This window comes from Rhipicephalus sanguineus, chromosome 5 (assembly GCF_013339695.2).
Source record: "Rhipicephalus sanguineus isolate Rsan-2018 chromosome 5, BIME_Rsan_1.4, whole genome shotgun sequence".
In the NCBI taxonomy this organism is placed as follows: domain Eukaryota; kingdom Metazoa; phylum Arthropoda; class Arachnida; order Ixodida; family Ixodidae; genus Rhipicephalus; species Rhipicephalus sanguineus.
Genome location: NC_051180.1, coordinates 138702649 through 138728580, shown reverse-complemented (window position 1 = coordinate 138728580; position 25932 = coordinate 138702649). Strand labels below are relative to the sequence as shown.

General features: G+C 44.4%; 3 protein-coding genes across 3 annotated transcripts in view; 1 reads left to right on the top strand and 2 right to left on the bottom strand.

The window, feature by feature from the left end:
* The window catches only part of LOC119394274 (programmed cell death 6-interacting protein), a 33063-nt gene extending 13423 nt beyond the window's left edge, over positions 1-19640 (bottom strand). Inside the window, exons 1-11 of the mRNA XM_037661556.2 lie at positions 19337-19640; positions 18925-18979; positions 18223-18286; positions 16006-16139; positions 15062-15212; positions 13534-13643; positions 10862-11201; positions 8852-8975; positions 7648-7825; positions 7108-7329; positions 2515-2668 (exon numbers count right to left, since the gene is read on the bottom strand). Coding sequence (XP_037517484.1) covers positions 2515-2668; positions 7108-7329; positions 7648-7825; positions 8852-8975; positions 10862-11201; positions 13534-13643; positions 15062-15212; positions 16006-16139; positions 18223-18286; positions 18925-18979; positions 19337-19545 — 1741 coding nt within the window. The 5' untranslated portion in view covers positions 19546-19640. The remainder of the gene's footprint in view (positions 1-2514; positions 2669-7107; positions 7330-7647; positions 7826-8851; positions 8976-10861; positions 11202-13533; positions 13644-15061; positions 15213-16005; positions 16140-18222; positions 18287-18924; positions 18980-19336) is intronic.
* Positions 19641-19915: 275 nt separating this feature from the next.
* Positions 19916-21022, top strand: LOC119394277 (exodeoxyribonuclease). The gene has a single exon (XM_037661559.2). The coding sequence runs from the start codon at positions 19977-19979 to the stop codon at positions 20913-20915; it is 939 nt and encodes a 312-aa protein (XP_037517487.1). The 5' UTR covers positions 19916-19976; the 3' UTR covers positions 20916-21022.
* Positions 21023-21090: 68 nt separating this feature from the next.
* Positions 21091-25932, bottom strand: part of LOC119394273 (intermembrane lipid transfer protein Vps13) — a 191352-nt gene continuing 186510 nt past the window's right edge. Inside the window, 1 exon segment of the mRNA XM_037661555.2 lies at positions 21091-22164. Within this exon segment, the coding sequence (XP_037517483.2) occupies positions 21918-22164 (247 nt within the window). The 3' untranslated portion in view covers positions 21091-21917.

The window sequence follows — 25932 nt, the reverse complement described above, 5'->3', positions numbered from 1 at the left end:
GCATTTGATGATATATTTGTTGCAGTGAGGCTATCTAGGCAGCGTTTGCTATTGCATACTTCCAAAGAACACAGCCGTTAATTATCACATCTGCAGCAGTGCTACGACATAGGTGGATGGAGTGCTTGGTGACTAACAAGCTCCACAACCCAGTTACACTAGGGACGTTTTCTCATTGGCAGTGAAAGTGTGACCACCAGCCACTGAAACTGGGTGCAAGTGCCAAAATTATTTGCTTAATATACAACCTTCACAGGACTGTTGAAATTTATCAATTTATTTGCCAGGCAAATTAAACGAGAGACAGAAAAACAAAACAAAAATGCTGATACTGTCCACTCTTGCATGCCCCGGACTTGAATATGCACCCAATTTATAGGATCAATGTAAAAGCAACAAACTCAGAAATGACAAAGTTTCTAAATCAAGTAGAAACCTAACAAGCACCAGATATTTTTAGCAGAAAACAAAAACCAGCATGCCTATGATTATGGCAGTAAGAGAGATATAAAATCAGCATGCATTACCTCCACAGAACGAAAATTTAATTACACTCAATGTCCATTGTCACCATTCACAAACGCCACTTCATTGCCGTTTATGAATCCCCAATATGCCTTCCATATGAATCCATAGCATGCATGATATTCTGCATTCGTTAAACGACTGCAACAGTGCAAACGAGACGGTTGGCTCATGACCAGACTCAGCACTTCACTTGTTTGTTCCACACTGTTTGCAATTCTCCAGTACACTAAAAGACAAGATGAAACTTGTTGCTGCTAGCTTAGCATTTGAAATAACTGATACTTCAAGGAGCTTCCCTGATCAAAAACTAAAATATGGCACATCAAATGGCAATAAAGACATGCGAGATAGACTGGCTCAGGCTGTTGAAAATGTGGCACTGGTTCTGTATTCAACTGCACTATGCAGACACCTTTATGACAAATTTTCTTTGTACATAATGGCGGGCAAGAAGATTGGGTCACAAAATGAGTGGAATCAGTCATTCTGAGTGTAATCAGTCGCTTCAGTGGAATCATGTCGCTTGAGTGGAATCAGTCGCTTGAAAGATCTGCTTAGTTAAGGCTGAAAATAGGCATTTCTGGTGGTAGATTGTGTGTGTCCTACACATTCACTGTCCCATGAGCTGCTGTCTCCATTCTATCAACGTTATCCGATACATGCTCGTTAACCGGTCAATTTGATAGAAGTAATGAAAAAAGTTGGGCCCATACAATTGTACGGGCATCAGCCCGGACCTTTGGCAGGAACTGAATTAACCGAAAAAATTTAATTAAAAGCAGTCAAATTAATGAGAGCCTGTGGTATCAAAGAACAACAACAGTGCTGTCTTTAAAGGGGTCATGAAGCACCCCTTGGGCTGATTGAAAAAAACACATCCTGCGGAAAGCTGACACGGCTATGAACCGCTCTGCCAAATATTACAGTCGTGCGCGCCGCGTAATGGCCACAAGCGGAGCGCGAAGTTGCCGTTTCCCCAGGCACCCTCTTTTCAAACAGAGGCCGGTTCTCACTCTCGTCGGTGGGCGGGGCGTCTGTCCGCTGTACGTCGCAAGAGACATAGCATGCTTATTGGCCGATAGCCGACGTAAATCGAGAGCGGCGTTCGGATCAGATGCGCTTCTTGCCGCGGGGTGCCGCCACTTGCCGGCGCCGCACTCCTCAGTACACGGTAGCCGCACTCACGCAAGCGAATCACAGCGGGAGAGCGATCGCGTTTCATGACGCGCGCTGGCGTAACTTCTTTCCCCCATGCCATCCCTCCCTGTCTAGCTTTCAGTGCGCTCGTCGGCACGAGAAAAGAGAGAAAGCGCTGGGAGCGTGCGCCAAACCCCCGTAACTCCGCTGATTCTTGACGGATTCGAGAAATTTTTGCGGCAATCGATTCGGGAGGCAGTACACTCCGATACTGAGGCCATTAGATCATTACTTGGAAAAGTGGTTCATGACCCCTTTAATGACTGAAGCTGTTTCCTCACTGCTTACGAGCTGTGAATGCAGTGATTGTAGCAACAAATTATTGAGTCAAAAACAAGCCATGATGTGGTTACAGAATTCCATTTGGAGAAACAATTGGCACCAAGATTCTGCTCGAATGCTTTTTATACCATCGTTTTTTAATCGTGGAACTTCCAGAAGGGTGCCCTACACTCTAAGAAAAGATCGAGTAAAAAGGGCGTCTTTTTGTCCCACAACAATAATCGTCATTTATTTTGCGTTCCTTTCCTTGCACTATCGCCGCGCGCCCGGCACTTTCTGGTCACGAACGACATGCGCGCTATCAGCGTGACTAGCATTCTCGGCAGGAAAGTGGCCAGCGCCGAGTTTTCAAGAAAGGAAACGCAAGCAAGCCAGATGACGATTATTGTTGTGGGACAAAAAGACGCCCTTTTTACTCGATCTTTTCTTAGAGTGTATATGCTGAGTGAGGCAAGGCTGTGGCACAAAGGCAGTATAAATTCCGATAAAAGATAAAAGTGGTCTCACTCATGTCAAGAGTAGAGCTTTTGAGCTCCGACTCAATGGCTTCGCGCTCTGCCTTGATGGTCTCCACTTCCTCCATGAGCTGCCTCAGGCGCTGAACGCAGGGAGAGTTCGACGCTGTGGGGTTTCCCGAAGGAATGCCGTTCTGGAGTTCACCCTGCACGCCGAAAAAAAGGGGCACTTAATGAAATTATGTCGATTAATGACCGCTTTTTAACACTGGAAGTCACAAGCACGCTTTGGTGCCACTGAGAATTTGTGAACACCTCTATATACATCACAAAATACAGAGGAAATTGGGCAGTGAGTCAACTGGGGCTAAATAAGCATTTCTTTCAAGGAAGCCAATTCTTAATAAGGAGACAAAGACAAGATGCAGACCCCAAGTACCTGAAATCTTGGCATCATTTTCAGGGCTGTCTTTATTGAAAACAATGGAAAGTTATACTGGTTACTCAGGAGGAAAGCTCTGCATTATAAGACATATTTTCTTCAAGGTGAAGCTTTCTTCGGCCTTTCCCTGGCCTTACTGCTAATTTTCATGCTGTGTGTGTGTGTGTGTATGTATGTATGTATGTATGTATGTATGTATGTATGTATGTATGTAGGCACGTAGGCAAGCCCCCTCCACCCCCGAAATTCGTCCAACCTACTATATTATATTCCCAGGCAACTTTTTTTTCTTTTTTTTCTTTTGAACAATTAGGCCGTGGGCCCCCCTGAAAAAAAAAAGTCCTGGCTACGTGCCTGTATGTATATATATGTGCCTGTATGTATATGTAAACTCAAGCGGGGACATAGATTTTATATCAATCTTCCTATTTCTTCATGAATTTTGGTAAAAATTGGCAGGTTTATTTATAATGTTCCTGCGATGCTACCACAGTAATTTCAAAGTTATATCTTAAAAAACTTTTATCTAGAAGAAAGAATCACTGTTTCGCTGCAAAGGCAAAGCAGTGAATGCGATAGCAACAAATTGTAATGTCATACGAAGTAAGGCCAGCAGCTAACTCTTTTGGGTCCAATCTCGCATAACTCTACATAACACTGGTGTAAAGGAATATGGCCGCTTCAGGGACCGAAGCGGCTTTCGTGCAGTCTGTCATCTCAACGTGAAACAGTGAGAGCACAGCATGTAGAAGGGTGTTCGAGCTGTTTGCTAATGTCTGGCAAGATAGCACATGCGCTAGCACGTGCGAATGCGCCCTAATGATCAAAGGTCACAGTTGCTGCTCGAGCGACGCAGGAGCCCCACCCCCCTCCCTCGGCGTCCCTTCATGTTCCTTCGCCCGACGAAGGATGGGCGTTTCCTCTCTGCTTGAGGAGCAATCAACAGCGGGCCTCGCACGCAGGTTGATGTCATCACATGTGCCCTCCATGCGATGGAGATGGCCGGCTCCTTTCATCTCTGCTTCAGCCACGTTCGTTGCTCATGAGTTTTTACTTGCTGGTAGAACATACGATGCACAGAGTGATGTCATCGATTTGGACTTTGCGACGGCAAAAACCCGCCGAGAGTGTCCATATAATTGTTATCACAAAAATACTTGTCACCTTAGCTTTGTTCCAAGCCTGCATGAGTTTACTGACAACTTCGGCACTCGGTACATACGCCGCTAGGTATATGCAGGTTCCTTACTAACATACCCTCTGCATAAGTGTAAAGCTAGCTTTCCTGCAATGCAGTTTTCACAATAATTACGTGTACACAGGCGTTTACAAGCAGTTAGCTTGCGCTATGATGTGGAAAACATAAACTTGGCTCTCATGATGTGAACATGCACGAAAGACAAGCCTATCATATGCAGCCCTAACTTTTGTCCTCATTTGAGCCACGATAATGTCACCTTTAATTGGGTGAATGTGCTGTGCAAAGCAGTGCACTTGAGAGTTATGAAAGGGGTCGAACGGATGTGCCACTTTAAGAAAAGTGGTACAAAGATGTCGCCTTGTTTGCATCTTCCCCGAAGTTTGGCGTTCACTGGCGATTACTTTCCTAGTAAATCATGTGATCAAGAACAACTGCACCTATGCACGAATGGGCAATTAACGTTTAGCAACGGCTGCTTGTCATGGACAAAAAGACTTTCTAGCTGCCAAGAAAGTGGAAGCCAAGAAGAGCCATCACATTGAGCAGGTACACAAACCTTATACCGCAAACCGCAAAGGCATACACTTGTGCAATAATGAATTATGCAAATCCAGCACACATATTGGAATGCATGCGAACAACACGTAGACCGCATATGTACTCATTTTGCAGAGATGTGCGTCAATGTAAGCAAGAGCATTGATAAATGTAAGCATGGACATTATATACAAAGCACATAGACATAATATACTAAAGGGGTCATGAACCACCCCTCGGGCTTGGTGAGAAAACCCATCCTGCTGACAGCAGACACTGCTATGAACATCTCAGCGAAATCTTGCAGCAGTCATGCGCGGCAAGAGAGCTTACAAGCAGACTGCAAAGTTGCCATTTTCTCAGGTGCCCTCATTTCATACAGAGGCCCGTAGTCACTCGCTTCGGAGCTGCTGGCGCCTACTGTTTGACGTCAAACAGCAGGTAGCACGCTATTGGCGAACAACCAGCATAAATCGAGAGTGGCATTTGGATCAGATGCTTCTTTTGCCACAGGGTGCCACCACATGCTGGCACTGCGCTCCATAGCCTGCTAAATTTCCCAGGGAGTCACACTCATGTGCAGTAATCACAACGGGCGAGAGTGATTGCGTTTCATCACGGGCAGTTAGGGTCATGACACGCGTTGACGTAACTTTCCCCAATGTCATCCCTCCCTGTGTAGCTTTCAGCCACTCATTGGAACGAAAGTGCCTGAAGCGTGCAACAAACCCCTAGAACTTGGCTTGTTCTTGACAGAGTTGAGAAATTTTTGCGACAGTCGATTTGTGAGGCAATGAACTCCGATACTGAGGTCATTCAATGACTATTTGGGAAAGGGATTCATGACCCCCCTTTAACCCTTCAAAGGTCAAAGACGTACATGTACGTCATCCGTTAACAGGCCACAAGACTGTCGACATGTACGCCATTGACTGTACGTTTATCAATGCGCGCCTTTTCCAATCATTTCTCTTGCCTGGCCACACTGCAGGAATACATGGAACCTTTTTCTTGCGCCGACATCTCTACATTTTTTTTTTTATGCTTTACTACAGCGGTGCCCTGGCTCATTTCAGTTTCGCCCTTTGACCGGTTCCAGCTTGCTGCGCCTGCATAACTGGTGGCTCTCTGGTTTAGTATCTTTCAAAAGGTGACCGATTTGTTATTCTCTCGATTATTGCTCCCCAGTACGCAATTACCCCCGTTTCCATGCAGGCGCTGAGTGACACAAACGATACCGCTGTGGTTGCGTTTCCTGTTTTGGAGACTCACAAAAACCACTTTGATCTTGTTGGCGATAAGATGAATGTTTATTATAGGTTTCGGACTTGTTTCTGCTTTCCGGATGCACTCACAAATACATAGTTTTCTTTAGTGCGCTCCCATGTGCAGTTTGCTTATGCTATGGAAGTGTGCGCCGGTTTCGCTGCCACAAGTGAGTCTAGCGGCGATTCGGAGGAATCGCCGCCTGACTGCTGAATCAGAATCTCATACACTAAATGTCAGCCTGTCATACGAGGAGTTACTTACAAGTTAAGACTCAGATGCTAATGAGCGAGTGACATCTCAAAAGCAAGCGCGACGAGACAATGCTAACTGGATCAAAAGTGGCTTTTCTCCCTCCGTGTTTCCACTCGATGCCATTTCGTGCACTTATTTTTGTACAACTGTGAACTACACAGACATTTATTGCAACGCATAATTTTTAAACAGCCGTATAGGTTTTTTCAGAATTTATTTTGCTGTTACTCATGAATAAACCATGCGTAAGTAACAACACAAGCAATTTTTTTGTCACTTTATGGTCACCCATAAATACATTCACCCGAATCGGCAATAAAAAATATCGTCACATATGTCGAAAAAAATCGACCCTCAAAGGGTTACATATTTTCAGCAAGGTCAGAAAACGCTGCCGATCGGTGGTCAAGGCTCCCGAGAACAGGTGAACCAAACATTACAGCGCAGCACGCGGCCTAGAATTTATAATTAATTCTCAAAGTTGGCTAGAAATCACTTCCTCTTCTCTTGACAAATGATGTCATAAACCCAAATGGACGTGCTATAAACCCAATGTCCACGGCTATGGGCCGATTTGAGCATCGTGAGCTGCATAGTTACCGCGGCGGGATGGCGCGACGTGCCCAAGTGCTCGGCTTGCGATCACACCGAAGGAAGCCGTGCGTTCAAAGAAAAAAAAGAAAAGAGAAGTAAGTGCTCAAGTTCATGACACGTGATGACGAATGGTTGTAGCTTCTTGCCCCCTTGTCATCCCCACTCTGCGTAGCTTAAAGCGTGCGACAAATCCCTGTAACTCTGCTTGTATTTGATTCTAAAAATTTTTTGGCAGTCGATTCGTGAGGCACTCCTTGAAGGAAGTCATTCGATGATTACTTGGAAAAGCGTTGCAGGGCCCCTTTAAGTGTTTCTAGAAAAGCACACCTCTACACCAATAGGCCACTTACATCTGATGCGCTGAGCAGCTCAATGTGGCGCTGGTGCTTTTGAAACTTCTCCTGCACCGTCTTGTCTGCCTCGGTAGCCACACGCATGATCTCCTTGTACTTGGCCAGGCTGTTTCGCAGAGGTTCATTGAGTTTCTCCGAAGGACTGCGTGTCCATCGCTCCCGAAACTGCGCTCGCAGCTCTCGGTCGGACTCTTCTTCTTCCTTCAGAAGTCGCTCACCCTACAAGGACAACAGTGCCAAAGAAACAAAGTTTTGAGATCACTGGAAATGCAGTATCCCACGAATGAGCTTAGTACATGCACATATAATCTACGCCTGCTACTGTGGACCAGCTAAAGTCATCCAGAATAAAATGTCTCATTTTGCGTACCAAAAGTGATACGAGCTAAGTCAAAGAGTTAAGTTTACATGTTTTAATGCACAAGCAGTGCCACAATACCAGAACACCATTCTCTACTACTGCAAGCAAAACTTACGCCAGCTTTCTCCTAAACTTATATTTTTCTACCAGTGAAGCAGGCAGGTAGGCTTGCTTACCTCGTTGAGAATTTCGCGATTCCTCTCGAGCAGCACAGGGAGGTCACTGATCAGCTTCCGAATGGCCTGGATGCCACCTTTGGCCCTGACGGCTTCAGCCTTGTCCCGAATGCTGGGAGGAAGGCTGTTGCCCGTCGTGTCTTCCAAGGCAGCTGGCAGGTTCATGGACGCTAGCACCCTGCGCACAAAGCGCGGCGAGCAGTTCAGGTCACCATAGCCAAAAGGGTTCTCACTGACATGCATACTTGTTTTTCCTTTTCACTGTGACCGAGTTTCGCCGGCCAAACTGTTATGTGTCTTGTCGCTTGGTGCAATCGGCACCTGTATCGGAACCTTTTGACTTGCGCAACGCGAATAATTGAGCACATTCTGGGACTTACGCGAGCAGTAGCGATAATGCTGAAATGTACAATGACGCATGTATAATAGCCGACACTCGCGGATCAGACTTCTGACAACCGATGACCACACTTGTTGCTATTGTTGTACTGTTAAGTGTTCTGTTTTGCTAGGCACAAGTTCACCCAATAAAGAGTTCAATCTTCAATGGTTTGGCTATTCTTCATTATCACAACCATGCGACAGTATACATGCACATGCACACCTAACTTGCATGTGATAGGTAGCCCTTATAGTACTGGGTAGTCAGTTAGGCCTTTCATTCACGTAGAGTTTAGCAAATTTCTCTCTCAATATTTTACTGTTTCTCCGGTTTTTATTTCTGTCACAACCACCATTGCCACCTAAACCAACAATCATTACCTCAGCATTCACACGTGACTTAATTAAAGGCTGAAATAAAATGCACTACAATAATGATAAGATGCTTCGAAGAAAGAACGAAAAAAAATATGCTGTCTTGAAAAATGTAACATTCAAACTAAGCAACAAAACTTATACTGCCAGGAATGTATGAGCCAGAAAATATTATGAACCAGTACCATGCCGATGAGATTAAACTGTACCCGCTTAAGTTTTATTTAAACACGACAAAAGTTTGCTCTGTTGCTCCAGCCAACACCTAATCCTTCACAAGGTGGCTGCCACACGACTGGAACATAATCGAAGTAGCAGTTTGCTGGTCACATTCGAGTGTGGGAGTTACAGTAACCTTCAGCATAATGCTCAATTTTATTAATAACTGCAAAACACGAAGCACTCAAAACACAGCCCGACACACTGTAAAGAATGGCAAATGACGTACCCATTCAGGAACTGAGTCTGCTGCCTTAGCCGGGCAATCTCCCCATTCACAATCTCAGTCTTCCGGACCTCGAACTTTTGCACGGCCTGACTGACAGACACTGGCAGCAAGGCACTAAAAAGATCTGAGAAAAAAGAATCGAGCCAAGTGAGTGAAAATGCGCAGCTTCCAGTACAACTGGTAACTGATAACTCGACAGCGATCCCCTAAGAGAGTCGTGTTATCAACGTTGTGTTGTTACCAATATCGTGTTGCTGTAGACAGACAAAACTAGATGAAGTCTAAGGGGGCTAATGGCTGAGCCACAAAGCTGTCTGTATTGTTGGCCAGCAACTGTTTGAGGTCATTTTCAACTATTATGACTACACCACCCCAACCTATGATTTACTCAATGCAATTGTTGAATGCCAATGAGCCTTAGTTAATCACGTATCACATTTTCACTACAGCAAGTTGAGTGCAATGAAGAGAATTGCAAGCGCTTTCCACAAATTAATTTTAAAAATGCATGCGAATTCCTGGTCAGTACCATTGAACATATGGTTTCCAATGGCTACTGCCACACTTCTCTATTATGACATCAGCAAGAGATCAGCTAGACTGGTGCTGACATCATGTAAATAGAAACCTAAGAAAAATGTGCACGATACTCTTGCTGTCATGCGTGACTGTGTGCAGCTTATCTGTTCACAAATGTTTTTGCTGCAGCTTTTTTATTGCAATTTACCTGTATTTTTTTTTTCCATCAAGAAGGGCCATGTGGCAATAGAATGAACAGAACAGTTGGAGATATGTTAGCGCATCACTACAACTTTCGTGCCTGGCATCCGTGTGTTCTAACATCGTCAGTGACATCAAAAGAGGCACATCCCTGGTTCCTGCTTCGGCTTGGACACAGCATTCCTTGTGCGTTCAAAATCATTTCTGAGCTTTTTGTTTTCATAAGAGCGATGGGAGTTGCAGAAAAAAAGTAGAACAAACACGTCCCTGATGTAACAATGAGAAATGTCCGAGAGCTGATGGAACGTTAGGAAAAAAGTCAAACCACACTAGTACACCACATGACAAAAATTGCTAAATGACATCTACCAAGTCGATTATCAACTCTTGAACACATCAAGCAAGGAGGCTGCCACCTTTACTAAAAATGAATTTAAAAAAAGAAAGTCAGCATGGCCCTCGATCTTCCATGTACAAGAGGTTAAAAAAAATTATGACGTTTTACGTTACGCAATTGCTATCCCATTATAAAGCATATTGTAGTAGGAGATACAGACTAAATTTTAACCATCTGGGTTTGTTTAACTCTTACGTATACATCTAATTAACCAAGTGTTTGTGTTTTTCGCCCTCATCAAAATGAGGCTGGACTTGAAGCCTTGAGCTGAGCTGTGAGCAATCTAATCTCATGAGCAAAAGTAATGTACCCTTGCAAGCGCATTCTCAAGAATATGCTAGTTCCACCTGGCGCTAGGTCGCTCAAGGTCGTGCGACAATACCAGTGCACTGCGCATCTGCGTCATTTGTCGCCATGTTTAACATGTGCATGCTATCAATATGAAAATGCTACATGAGCTGCGGTGGCCTGTCAAAAAATGCTGCCCCGATAGCTGCAAGACTGCATTAGCCACAACGAGCTCAGCCGTGGCTCGCGCAGAATTCCCGTATCGACTGCACACTCACGTTGGACATGAAAAACAGAGATGCCAACGAATAATACAGGAACCGAGATGAACAGCAAGCCACTATTGAAGTCAGGTGGGATTAAGCAACCTGGCACCATGTGGCGCTGTCGTATTCTTGGGCACTCACTCGCTGGGCTCTGTTACTTTTCGCTCATTACTGCACACTAAGTATATCAGCAATGTGATAAATTAAGTGATAATGACGGCTATTCAATGCCTATGTTACGTAACCTGCAGAAGTTGAACAGATGTCCCCAAATTATGTTTCATCCTTTTTTTTAAGTGGGTCCCCCGGTTAGGAACTAAAGATCAACAATCAACACACCTTGACCGGAAGTGCTGAACTTCTCGGGGACCGGCAGAGGCTTGGCTAGCACAGCTTTTCCAATGGCCGACAGGCTCCTGATCTCAGGCACGCGGGCATGGTAGATGAAGTCGTTGTCCTTCTTGACATCCTCGTACAAGAGGGAGATCTTTCTGACCTCGTCGCGAAATGAGAACGACGGCCCAGCTTGTGCTTCGGAGGTCTTCATCAGGTCCATGGCATGCTGTAGCCTTGCCAACTCTTCGCCAACGTTCTTGTTTGCGTGGCACAACAGTGCCTGGTGGTACTGTGCTATGGCGCCGAACGCTGCCTGTTTGCTGACCACTATCGGAAGCCATTCCTTTTGGAAAAACAACAATACATTCATTTAGGCCTAGCCACAACACCAAACTGTGAGCGCATGAAAGTCAAACAGGCATTAGGGCTCATTCGCAATGGAAATTTAGAGGTTTAGAGGTCGTTTGCGATAGTTGGTCGTTTGGACCATTTGTGATAGGTATGCTAGCAACTAACTTCGTTGCGCCAGCTCTACGGTTTGCCTGTGTGAATGAACCCTTGGAGTTACGTGTTCATAAGGCTAGACAAACTGTACCCTTCTTTTAAAAAAGAGAGAAAGAGAAGGTAAATTCATATTTCATAAAATTATAAGACCAAGGAAGTGATTAACAGTTCTTGAAAACTGGATTCCTATGTGTGGAGAAACCGTTCCATTTCAATTCAAGAAATTTTTTTTGAACTATTCCCTTTTATTTGCTTTTTTTTTTAACATAAAAGATACAAATGCAATGTACTGCTCGAATAATGATGCATTAATCCTTTTCATGTGGAACTCAGCAGTGCATTTATCCTGAATGGTGAAACTTCATTTTGAGATTATATGAACAGTGGAAAACACCTTTGGAAAGAATTAAATTTCCTGGCATAATTAAATTGTAACCAGGAGTGTGTGAAAGCGTAGACACTTTATGCTCTAGATTTCATCTCCACACATTGCTTTGAAAACCAGTCTCCTTCAAACAGAGAAAAGTGTGATGTGTTGCAAATACACTTCACAAGCATAATGAGTTCATGAAATTTCGCCTGTTCATCAAAACTCTAGGAGGCCTCCCTGCTCGCCAAACATATGCACGATTGATTATTCGGCTTACATTCATGTGTTTCTCAAAGTGTGTTTTTACCCTGTCTGGGCAGACTTGCATTTGTTATGTGTGCCAAATATGAACCAAGATTTATGTGTGAATAAGTGCAGCCATAAATGAAGGACATTTACCAGGAAGCATCAATTTCTTTAAATGTGGGACTTGACAATTTGCAGGCTATGGGCGAAAACATGCTATGGAGCACTCAGCCTTCGAATGTACACATTGCCAGCCATTAAAATGATGATGAGCATGGTGCACGTTATTATAAAGAATGCGTTAAAATCTAGTAAGTACAATGCCACATTGTGACAGCAGTCACTTTATTATAACTGAAAATTTCTTTCTTGAAATAGAACAGTGCACAGTGCTATCTCTTTGTTGCCCTGCTATTGTCATAAAAGAAAGGACATCTGCGGCCTTTTTTTTTTTTTTTTTGTGCATATGAGCTTTAGCACAAGCATTTAGGACGCCGACACCAAATGTTTTCTGCCTGTGCTGTCTCCTGAGCAGTTTCTGCTTTGCACTAAATGGCGATTTATTTGTTGTGGGCTTCGTCTCAGTTTGAGTTTTGTTTTTAAGAACCAGCTGGTTGTTCACTTTTCTAGTAGACCGAAATTCAATATGCAAACATTTTTTAAGCTGCTTACGTCAGATACATTTTCGACGTGCATTTTCTTGAGGTTTCACTGCATTGCACTTGAGCAATGTGCCTTGCAATTTATTCTTTGTGAAAGCACCGCAAATATAGGCTATTCTTTGTTCTCTTTAAAGGAGCACTAAAATTTTGAAAACGAGAATTTGTGAGAGAGAATGTGTGGACCCACATACACGATTGATGAAACAGGAATGGAAAATATGTCCTAGAACATATTTAAGGTCAATTTCAAAGTGTATGCCTCGCAGCTGAGTGCGATATGGAGCACCTTGCAACATCGACATCAACTTGGATTGTAAACAACCAACAACCACCTATGTCACGAGTTTGTGTTGGCTGCCATGCTCGTGAGTGCTCTCCATCGCAGTTATCAGCACGTCATGTATGTCTGTTTTGTTAGGTCACATGACCAGCTGTGTTGAAAGGAAAATCAACCTGATCCTGCCTCTCTCGGTTTTCCCTGAAATCAAAACTACAGCTGGGAGCTAAGAAATGTCTCTAAATAACTATTGTACGTACAAGCAAACGAGGTTTCCAGCCGTGATAAGTGGGTCATTAGCTACTTATTGCAACAGAAATAAAAAAGATGTAATATTTTTGTGGCAGTACCCCTTTAACCGCTAACTAGGTGAACAGGTTGACGTGATGGCAACCCAAGCCACCTTTATTAAAGAGCACGGAAGCAAAAATGCGGGAAGAGCAGCGCTAACAAGAAGAATGAAGCATTTTTTGTGAGAAGCAACAGTCAAGCTTTAATGAAATTTCAAGCAACAAGCTACAAAGCAATGAATGCTGTGCAGAACTTAAATTCAGCCTTCCCTGTAAGGTTTTTTATGCAGAAAGAAGTAAATCACCGTAATAATCTGATGACTCACCCTATCCCATATGCTCTTGAGAGAATCTCTTCCCATTTGTTTCGCTGCATCACCGTACAGCTCTTCACACTGTGATGCTACTTTTGCTATGATCATGTCTTTCATTTTATCTGCAAAGAACCAAAAGCATGGGGAAATATACAAATCACCTCTGCCATAACAGGCACAGGAAACCTCACTTGAAGTTAAAAGCCAGGTCAACATCAGCGGTGACCATTCAATCACATGCATACCGAAGGAGATGCTAACTCCTACCTTCCTTATGCTGGACATTGCTCTTGTAGTATTTCTTTAAGGGAAGACGTGGTTCTTGAAAAACTTCTTTTATTACCGTAGTTGGGCTAACTGAATGAAATTTAATACACTTATTCAGTTTTTTCTGCAGATTCCAAATCTTCAATTAGATTTTTATTATCTGCATTAGAACAAAAGATATGCGATTTCTGAGAGCATATTTCTTACGGTACTTTTTGGCAACTTTGATTTGTCAAACACAAAAACAAAATATGTGGCAAGATTACCAGAGAGCTCGTCTAGCCGATGATGCTAATTTGATTGTTTTCATCCAACTTCGAATGCAAGTATGAGTGAAAAATTTTTGCTTCATACACTTTACGATTATTAAGAATTATCATTTCGTAAACAACATTATAAGAAAATAAATAGCATAATCAGCTAGACCAGCTTTCTGGCAATCTTGCCACATACTTTGCTTTTGTGTTTGATGAAAAGAAGTTGGCAAAAATACCCGTAATAATTGTGCTAGAAAACTTGTAGAACTAGCATATATTTTGTTCTAATGCAGCTATTAAAAATCTACTCGGAGATTTGAATCTACAGAAAAAACTGAATAAGTATTAAATTTCATTCCGTTCACCCAACTATTAAAAACACACTTTTCAAGACCCACGTCTCCCCTTAAGTGGAGTCTATGACATTTTTATTATTTATCTACCTAGAAGTTTTCTTCAAGCACATTCGATTATGTAAATGGATGACCTACCAACATTGCTGTACATATCACTTGGCAACAAAGTCTACATTAGTTGCACAGCAGGGTCATAGCTACGATATTATTTCAAGGTGGAGGGGAATATTTACATTCTTATCACTGTTTGTCTTAAAACATACATACATACATAATACGTACATACATACAACAGGCATTAAAGGGTTTGTTTGGGGGTAGAGAGGGGTTCAAACCTTCATTGCTCCTCCCCCTCGCTACACCAATGTTGCACATAGCTTTGATGTGTGTCTGCAAACACTGATGCAACATGATATCCACACACTAGTCAGTATGAGCACACTGCTCAAGCATCAGAGACTCAAGCTTTCTCGACAATATCGCAATGAGGTTGATGATAACTGCAGTACGAATGCAAGCTAGGCAGCATTTTAGCAGTTATGATTTGAACATGGCTAATCTCTCATTTGGACACTACCTGCCACTGTCACTGCAAAAACAATAAGAGTAAAGGAATTTATAGGGATGAAAAGAAAACAGCCGTATAAGCGGGGCACATACCAGCAGTTGCCTTGCGGAAGAAGCTTTCCTGTGCTTGCGCTAACATCAATGCCTGCAGGGCAGACACCGTGTCAGCTTCAAGGTCGGGAGTCAGGTCGTGATGCACATTGGGTGCACAGTGCTTCATCTGCTGGAAGATCCCGCTGGCTTGCTGTAAAACAAATCACAGAGCGAAAGGCCGACTGAACAACTGCACCAAAAAATCCAAAGCAATGAGGAGATTTTGGAACTGCTGTAGTAAAGAACTCTAGAATACTGCCAGCCACCTAAGATTCAACATGCTCCGAAAACTTGATACACGAAAGTACTCGCATTCCGTCTTCTAAGTTCAGATTTACAACAAGAAACTGAGCTTGTGACTTCGTGCTCAATGATGGCATGCCACAATTAGTGAGGCAGGTATCACAGAGGACGAAAGTTTACCAAAACATGATTCTTTGATTTTATACAGGGTGGTCTGTGTGTACTGATAATTTGATCTTCTGGGGTTTTTTTGTCATGCATTGAAATATCAGCTCACAAGCAGCTTTGCATTCTGTCTTCTTTAATAATAATAATATCCGGGCTTTTACGTCCCTAAACCACGATATGGCACGCCGTAGTGGAGGGCTCCGGAAATTTCGACCATCTGGTGTTCTTTAACATGCCTTTACATCGCATAGTACACGGGCCTCTGGCAATTTCGGCTATATTGAAATGCGACCGCCGTGGCCGGGATCGAATACGCGACCTTCGGGTTAGGAGCCGAGCACCATAACCACTACTCCACTGCTCCACTGCGGCAGACATTGTCTTCTTTAGTGGCTACCATGACGCACACCTTGCAACTGAACTGACGGACTTAAAGAACAAACATTTTTTTGTTTTTCAAAATTAAACTGCAAATACGGATACTCGCAGCAATCTAAATGACTGAAGATCCCAAAACCGAAAGATGCATTCACCTGAAAGTACTTTGCGCAAGTCTTCAGTCCTTCGTCATCACTAATGTCAGCACCCATGCCTGCTGCAATCTGGGATTGCATTGCAGCGATGTTGAAGAGGATGCAAAGCTTTTCATAGCTAAGAGAAGAGAGTGCTGGTGTTGCAAAGGAAAGGACAAAACAAACAAAGCTTGAAACGTTGAGTGGAAATAAGTTCACAGGCAACTGCAGCATGCTCCTCGCCCCAACCCTTTCATTTCTAAACAAATACATGGAAATATAGACCAATGCATGATGACTGAGGGGCGCGAGAAAACGGCACACAACGAAAAGAAGTACACGAAAAGAAGTACTCGCCCAACTTTTTACCGTACTTAGACCAATGCAGGAATACTAGACTGGGAAACAAGGCAAGAATGTATTGTGGCACCTGACAAGACAATTAAGACATGGTACATATTTACAGGTGAGAATTTTTACACTTTTATTTACAAAGTGAGCATTATATATCTAAAGGCCAGCATTGTTTTCTAACACAACTTTGTACACAGAATATTTTCCATAAGCTTTATGGTGACTACATTGTTTACATAAAGAACGCCAGCAGTTTAGAGGCTTGTTTCCTGATTAGGTATTTAGCACAATACATTTCAGTCACCCATTGTTTGCTTTTATTAGCTTATAACAATTTTTTACAGGGAATATGCAGAATGAATGATAATGGCAGTCCTGTTCAATATCTTTTATTCTTAGAGTGCAATCAGTAATTACCTCCAATGCTCAATTATTGCAGTTATACCAGATATTTAAAGCTATGTATGTTTTCGACCACATTTACAAAGTGCTAAATTAAACTGCATGCCACACTCTCACTCAGTCTCTCGCTTGGCTCTTTCGTGACGAAAAGAAAGCCCAAGAAAGATAAAAGGTGCTTACACTGCTGCACACTTGCATGTAGCAACAATGCTGTTCTCAAACGATGTGGAGAACTAATTGGTCCCCTTCCATGTAATAGACCGATTCGGTAATAAGTACGGCACATCACATTTCAACAATGGAGCTGTTCTAAGGCTAGGCCTGATGATAGACGAGTGTCTGCGTTGCATATCACACTCCGGTTCCGAGATACACCCATAGATGGAGTAACACCACCTAGAAGTACAAAGCGGTACTTCTAGGTGGCGTTGGCTGAAGAGGCAATAGTTGGCACGAGAGCATAACGCTGTTTCGACAACTTTCATTGTGCGGAACTGGCGTTACCTTTTTTTTTAGGCACCTGTTACATTCATGCCCAAGTTTGCATTGGCCTACAACAGACAATGCATAGCTTACATTATCTTTTATAACTTGGCTTTCACAGTCTGCTTGCATCTGCAAAACTGTTCAGAGCTCAGATGCAAAGTTCGCCACTAGCTTAAACTTCATGCTCATAGTAAGAAAAATGCCCCGTCGAAGTGTAACAACTGCCGAGTCAGCCATGGAGCACATTTAGTTCCTGCACTGTGTGTTTGAGAGCAGCAGTGCAGCAGTGAGAGCAGCACAAACGGGAACAAAAACGTCCCAGCAGAAACCCTCAATCGATGTTCATCACAATTTATATCTGCAGCATAGTCGTCAATGAAGTGCTTCTTTATTTATCTGCATGCATGTTCAACTAAATGGCGACCTGGTAACACTTCGCCAGTGTTGTGAAAATGTGCCAACTGTCTTACTGTACTGGGTTGCATGAACAAAAAGTTCTTTAGGAAACCACCAGCATTGTGGAAGACTCACCACACAATTGAACACACTTGCTAGTGCACGGGACATTCTTAAAGGTGTTCTATTCTGCTTGATTAGGGGGTTTCACCAGTACAAGAGGCTCACTTTCATTTGGCGTTTAATATCTGGTACAACACACATGCGGGAGCAAACACATTGCCAAGCAGAAACAAGTCAACAGCAGTGATGCTTTATGATTATGGTAAATGCTTACAAATACAACATTTATCAAGAAAGTGCTAGATGCTGTAATGTTAGAATGCTATTGATGATTACTGTACTGCTTTCATGCATACACTTTCGATCATCACTGGGCTCGATTTGAAATGGAGCTTTCTGAATGCTATCAAAGCACTACACTTCAAATACAAGACTGAAGTTAAGCATGCTGGAATATGACATGTAGCATTTTTTATATTACTGAAGTGCCTGATAGCATGGGCATTGTGAACATAGTTCCCCAAATGTGATTCTTACTTAAGCTGGCTGTTCCACTAAAGAATCCACCCTTGTCGAACGCATCCTTCCATTTGAATGGTATCTGAAATGTTACAAAAGAACACAAATGAATTGCATCATTCTAAAGATGTCGCAGCTGGTTCCTTGTGCTGAAATGTACGATTGTGAATTTCATGTTGTCTCTATCAAGCTTTGTATTAAACACACACAAAAAAAGAGAAGATGGAGGTTTGTTGTATAATTAAATTGACTCATGTCACTTAAGGCCACACACACAGTCACTTCCCAAAAAAGAAAAAAGACAAGTAAAAGGGTTGCTAGTTCGCATTTTGTTCCTATCATATGTGCTTCGTTTGTGACTGAGGATAGTTTTTCCTTCTTTATTAACGACACAAAACCTTCTAGGAGTGAAATCGCGTGCACATATCCTGCACTTTCCGTGACATTATTGTCTGTTAGTTCTCATTAACATAGTGTCAAACCAGTGTGAAGGCATTTAAAATACGTTAAACAGAAATACCTTGAGAACACTGGCTTTACCTTTTTATTTATGCCACATTCTTTGCTTAGCAGAAAACATGCTCGATGAAGGGCGTTGACAAACACATTTGCTGTCACATTCTTATCAGCTAAAGATAGCAGCGGCTACTACGCAAACGTGAAAAACACTACGTCTGTAACAACTTCGGAAATGTCCCAGAATAATCATTCCATTTTTACCTGTATGTCGTTGGGTGGAACCTTGGATTCGAGCGACGTAAGCTGATCGTAATACCTGCGCAAACAATTCCGTGTCAACTTACCACGAACGCTACAACGGCTGGTCAAGGCTTGTCATAAAGCGCCAGTGACTAATTTTGCAAACTATCGATGTCAATTTAGCACGGAATTACTCGTTAATCGTACCGTGCTAAAGGACGCGGAGAAGTGACCCAGCCTGAAACTACTACACGATCGTGATCGATGCGATCATCTGGTTCGGATGTCATAAACACAGGGTACCACCTACCACTGTCAACACTGCTTATTCACTCAAACGACACTTCTTAAAGGTTCAGCATACAACCTCTGGCAGCAATAACACGCAAGCGTTCACGAAAGGCCGAGCGACATGCTGAAAAGGGCCTCGTACCTGTACATAATATCCAACGAACTTTCGTGCTTGTCGAGGGTTCTCCATGTTGCGTTCATGCGAAGCTTGTTCAGCTCCGTCAGGGCTTCGTTGTAGTTGGACGGGTCGTCGGCGGTGGAGTAGTAGGCAGATATTACGTTGGCCAATGGTTTAATTATGTCGACCTCGGAGGTCTTTTTCAGCGGAACCGCCAAGTAATTCGCCGTCATCTTGGCCCAGCCCCTCGCACGGTTATTCTGCCGTAGTCGACTCCAACAATCCGCAGGCCTGGCTACATGTGACTCCTTTTCTTCTTATCCTTCACGGGTGACTCATCTGAACGGATTTGAAATGCGATTGAACGATGACAGCAGCTGAAACTTAGCTAAAATGTCCGCTGAAGTGGCTACAGAGTGATCTGAGTAAACGCGTGCTGAAGTATACTTTAAAACTGCACTCTTTTTCACGCCGTTGCGTGGGAACAGTTTAGAGGATTGCGGGTTTCTCCGATTACGGCTTCCGTTTTCCAAACCACGTGACTGAAATGGCAACTATGACAGCGTCCTTTTCGCGCCCGTTTGCGGCTTTCGCTTCTCTGCTGTGCTCGTCGGAGATAGAGAGATTGAGAAATTTGTACCGCTGCGCAAGTGTATTTGCCGTAATGGGAAAATCGGATGCCAAAAAGACGTCAAAGAGGAAGCGAGGTGGAGACGGGGAAGCGACAGAACCGGAACACAGCGCCGCTGCGAACAACGCGCACGAAACGTCAAAGAAGCCCAAATCTGAAGCCGGCGAGCAAGCTGGCAGCGGCGACGTTGCTAAAAAGCCGTGGAACTTGAAGCTATGCTCCTGGAACGTCAATGGAGTGCGCGCCTGGCTTGGGAAAGAGGGACTGGAATACCTAAAGAAGGAGCAACCCGACGTCTTTGCCATCCAGGAGACCAAGTGCTCCGATTCGAAGTTGCCCACGGAAATCAAGAACGTGGACGGCTATCATTCGTACTTTTTAGCTGGGGACCAGGAAGGTTATTCTGGAGTCGGGCTTTTGTCGAAAATAAAACCGCTGGACGTCAAGTACGGCATCGGTGTGGAGAAACACGATAAGGAAGGAAGGGTGATAACGGCAGAGTTCGAGAAATTCTATCTCGTTGCCGTTTACGTTCCTAACGCCGGGAAGAAGTTAGTGCGGTTAGATTACCGCATGGAGTGGGACAAAGACTTTCGCGCGTACTTGAAGGAACTGGAGACCAAAAAGCCGGTCGTTCTGTGCGGCGACATGAACGTCGCGCATCAAGAGATCGATCTCGCAAACCCCAAAACGAACAAAAAGAATGCAGGCTTTACCCAAGAGGAACGCGACGGCTTTACGACTCTGCTGGACACCGGATTCGTGGACTCGTTCAGGCACCTCTATCCGGACAAGAAAGGAGCGTACACCTTTTGGACTTACATGATGAACGCAAGGGCAAAAAATGTTGGCTGGAGGCTGGACTACTTCATTCTGTCCAATGCCTTAGAGAGCAACATTAGTGACAGCTTGATCCACAGCGAGGTGATGGGTAGTGACCATTGTCCAGTTGTTTTGTTGCTGAACATTTGAAGCCACCACTCATATCCTGTCATGCTGCTGCATGCGACCACTGATCTGTGTTCATTTTTTTCTTCAATTTTGTAACGTAGCCTAAACCAGATAATTAAAAACTACAGAAACCAAGACATCTGCGCTATTTTCACAAATGGCCATTTGGCAACATATCAGTGAATACAACACACACTCACCATCAAATGGATATTTTATTCAAATGAAAATTCAACAATTTTCTTTTAAATGAAAGTCAACAACGAAGGACTAGCCAGGAAAATGGCATTGTCTTGAGAACAAGGTTAGGAACTTGCCTTCATCTAGCAATGTAGGTCGTGTTTATATTTGCAAATCACAGCTCCATGCAGGTCTCCCCTAGATTATCAAGTTATCAACCATAAGTAATACAAAGGAAGCTCGTAGCAGTTCACAAGTATATGTAGCTCTGCACATTGTTACCCAACACGATGCATAGGCTGCTTTGGTTTGGTCCTGACATAGGCGGGCACAGGGCAAACGAACAGTTGTATACAAGTGTTCAATCACAAAACAGCTAGTTTTCGAATTTTATGATGTAGTCTGAGCAACAGATTATTTACATGGCATAGCAGATTTTTATTGATTTGCACACAAATATTAAGTATAACGATATGTACACACAAAACAATGAAATCGAGGTAAAGCTAAGGGCACTCAGGGGCGTTATGGTGCATAGCATAGTGCGTCCCAAGAACGCATTTTGCAATGTGCATATAAAACGTTTGCAAACAGCCGGCTAGCATAGAGAAGCACGGCATAATAGTTGCCGAAAACACCATGGAGAGATCACACAACGCTCGAAAATCACGTTAAACCGCTTAAATGCAGTCAGATAGGCCGACTCGTATGTTTAAATAATATAGTCGTTCATAATAAGCAGATGATTCACAAAGTACAAGATTGTGGGCTCTGGCCGATTCCGTGAATTGGAAGGGTTCGGCTGCGGAAGGCGAGGACGCAGGGACGGAGGAGACTAGGTGTTTACAAGGGCTTCTTCATCGCGTCCTCGATCTTCTGTGCAATGAATCTGGCCACGTCCATGTCCTTGATGTGGATGATCTTCCCAGTCTCCTTGGAGCCGAAGAGAGCCTTCTTCTTTGGCTCCTTCAGCAGGATCTTGATGCCCTGGCTTGTGACGGTCGGCGGCTCCTTCACTTCCTCCCAGGAATACGTCCACTCCGCATTCCACTGGCCGAACACGTCGCCTTTCAGCACAAACATTACCCGCCTGCACACACAGACAAAAGGGGTGGGTGGGGATGGGGCGAAAGGCATTCATATAAAAAGTGTTCATACGTGATGGAAAAGTAAAACAATGTATCGGGAACGTATGTATATGAACTTGGGTAACATTCTACAGCTAGCAGACAATGTCTCCTATTTATCCTTGTATGCTGGCACTAAAATGTTAGTCAACAAAGCACGTCATAGACAATGCGCATTTTTGGCACATCACTGCTTTTTTTTCATATATACAATGTAGAGAGAGAGAGCTCACTCCTCTATTAACATTAAATATACAATCAGAAAACTGAAAATTCCGGTCAGAAAGAATTCTTAATGCACATGCAGAAAGGCTGGCCGGAGCTAGCTTGCCTACTGCTACAAACTAGGTCTACTACCTATGCCTGCTCAGGGGATGGCGAAGTAAAACAGTGGTGATGAAGAAAGGTGCACATAGGTGTAAGTCCTCAACGCTGTGGCACCTTGAAACCTGTGCTGTGTGCCTAGCCCAGTGTCTGTAGTAGAAGGTCTAACAGCTACAGCCCTTATCACTGAAGACACAAAATGACAACACTAAAGCAGTTATGACAAGTAGTGTCCTGCATCTGCATGTGACAGGCAAAGATGATAAAGTCATTGATAGGACTGGTGTTAACTTACACCCTTGTCACACAGCAAATCTGAAGCCATTTACAACGAATGACATTAGGAGAACTTTGTGTCATTTTACCTGCCTGCTGTCACACAATGAAAATAAATATAATTTTAAAATGACGTCCATGACCTTAGCCCTCCTGAGCCGCGGCTTTGGGAGAAATAAAAATCGATCAAAACTTGCATGTAGCATGTGTGTATCCTCGAAAATAATTTTACTACTAAAAAGCTGCTCCAAGAAAATAAGTGCAGCCATTTTACACAATTTCTGCACGGCACGAACAATGTCAAGCCAAGAGCCGACCGAAAACCAACAAGGGAGCACGACTGACACTCTGGCTGCAGAAATGAGACAGCGGCAGCTAATCGGTGTAGTCGCCCCTTTGATCACCAAAACACGTACAATTGGACAATCAACACCCGCGATCCAGGCAACAACGACAACAAGGCACAAATGAAACATGGCTGGCGTCCAGCCCATCCAGCCGCAGTAATTGAGAGTAACTTTCTTTTATAAACTTTCGCGCATACTATTTGATTAGTTAATCTAGTAAAGAATAATATACACACATACACACAGCCATCTCCTTATAAGGTCCCTGGCATCGAGACTACGCATTCGGTCCGAAATCGAATGCAAATGTGTTTCGTGAACTCATTCGACAGAAATAATGTTTTCATCGAACAGCATTAGTTTCCCCGTGTGACAGCAAACAACATTACAAATGAATGACATTAGATTTGCTGTGTGACGCTTAACAGGTGGAACACAATAAGTGGAGGAGATAAAATTTTAGTTGAGTGTATGTGTCTACCAGTTAGTATGGGCGGAAAAGTTTGGGAAAAGCAGAAACGGAATTCCAGCTGGCTCGCATAGCAAGTACATAGTCCGAGATAACTGATATTTATTCTCCAACCAAAGTTACGAAGACACGTAAAAACCCGACGTTTCGGAACCAGCTCGGTTCCTTCCTCAGGGGGGACTGCGGCGGCTTGGCAGCGGCCTCTTTAAGGCACTCTCGCGGCGGTTAACGACCCCACGCATTACCGAGGAGCGTAGCCCATGCACATACACCGGGGGGAGAGTTCCGAGTGAACGGTTGATATTTTGAGTGGTCCTCTGTATATGCCACGACTCCAGTAGTAACCTCCTCCTCCACTTGGTTTCACTTTCGAGGATGGCGGTTCCGTTGAAGTCTATTCTGTGGTCAAACGTCTCTGCGTGCTCGGCGACGGCGCTGCGTTCTTTGTTGAGTGTACGGACGTCGTTGACGTGTTGCCTAATTCGTTCGGGGAAGTTTTTGGTCTCGCCGATGTCTCGCCGATGCCAAGCGTAAACTTCAGCACCGCATCCCTGGATTGATGCCTCCGATCGACGCATTCGCGGACTCCGTGGCGGCGTCGTCTGCAGACAGGCATCGGACCGCGCAGGATAGGAAACTTTCTCACCTGTTGGACCGGGGTTCGCCCCAAGCCAACCCAAATCCCAGGTTTGTCACCAATTTGTCATCCCGCCCACTCACTAATCGGGAAACTTCTGTTCTGGCAAAGGGACACGGGTATAACGTGTCAACGACGCCCCGTTTATCGAAAGTCGTCGCGGCTGTAGAGGAAGCCGTCCAGAGTGTGAGGCCAAGCGCCAGAGAAGAAATTAGACTAAAATCAATTGGAATCCTTTCGAAATTGCCGTCACAAGGGAAAAAGAACTTGACCGCAGAAGAGAGCAAAGCCCTTCGGGAACTCCGACAAGATCAGAGCATTGTCATCCTCCCCGCTGACAAGGGCAACTCAACGGTGGTGTTGGACAGCCGGGACTATGACCGGAAGATTTCGGCCCTTTTAGAGGGTGACGCATATACGCAGCTAAAAAAGGATCCGACGAAGCAAACTCAGACTCAGCTAAACAAGCTACTCCGAAATTTTCAAGCACCACCCACAATTAAAAGAACTCTACCTAAGTCTAATCTGCCGCAACGGCTCCGCACCGGGTTTCTACGGACTACCCAAAATTCACAAGCCTGGCGCCCCCCTCCGACCGATCGTCGACTTCACTTCCTCTCCATGCCGAGCCCTTTCAAGCTTCCTGCACCGAATCATCGCCCCTCTCACCCGGAATACCCCAACTCATGTCCGCGACTCCAGCCACTTCGTGCAGCTAGCATCAGAGGTGAGCATCGACGAAGACGAGAGCCTGGTCTCGTTCGACGTCGTATCTTTGTTCACCAATGTGCCGGTACCCTTATCTGTATCCTGTGCCCGTGCTGCTCTTGAGGGTGACGATGGCTTGAGTCAAAGGACCCCACTCACTATTGACGAACTCTGCCGCCTACTGGAATTCTGCCTGTCCAGCACGTATTTTTCCTACAAAGGAACAATCTTCAGGCAAAACAGTGGAACCGCAATGGGAGCCTCCATCTCCGTCACAATGGCAAACCTGACCATGGAACATATAGAAAGGGAAGCACTTGGCTCCTTCTCGCCGCGACCCAAGCTCTTTCTTCGCTACGTGGACGATTGCTTTTGTGTCGTGAAGACATCTGAAATTGAAAACTTCAGACTGCACCTAAATTCCGTTCACCCAGCCATACAGTTCACGGTCGAGTGTGAACGCGACCGCACCCTCCCCTTTCTCGACGTCCAGGTGGCAAGAAGGGGCAGTGACTTGGAGTTCTCCGTTTACAGGAAGCCGACGCACACCGGCCGATACCTTCAATATGATTCGTCCCATCCCTCCACCCACAAGGCCTCCGTTGTGTCCACATTACTTCAGAGAGCCAAAAAGATATGTTCCACTGACACGGAACGCCGGAAAGAAGAGGCCCGCGTAATTGCGGACCTCAGAAAAAACGGTTATCCCAGAAATTTCACTCGATCCGTCGCCCGCCGCGCAGAGAAAAAGAGGTTACGCGACTCCCAGCCAGCATTGAACAAAACACAGAACAGCTCTCCAAAACGCGTGTCGGTCCCATACGTCCAGGGAGCCAGCGAGGCGTTGGCTCGGATTTTTAGAAAAGAAGGCGTGCACATCGCGCACGTGCCTTCATGCACGCTGGGCCGCTTCCTTCCCCGCCCGAAAGACCGACCAACAAAGGACTGGGCGCCCGGCGTCGTTTACAAA

Bases quoted from the DNA above. Each gene is read 5' to 3' on its own strand.
- LOC119394277 (XM_037661559.2), top strand. From the start codon at position 19,977: ATGGGAAAATCGGATGCCAAAAAGACGTCAAAGAGGAAGCGAGGTGGA.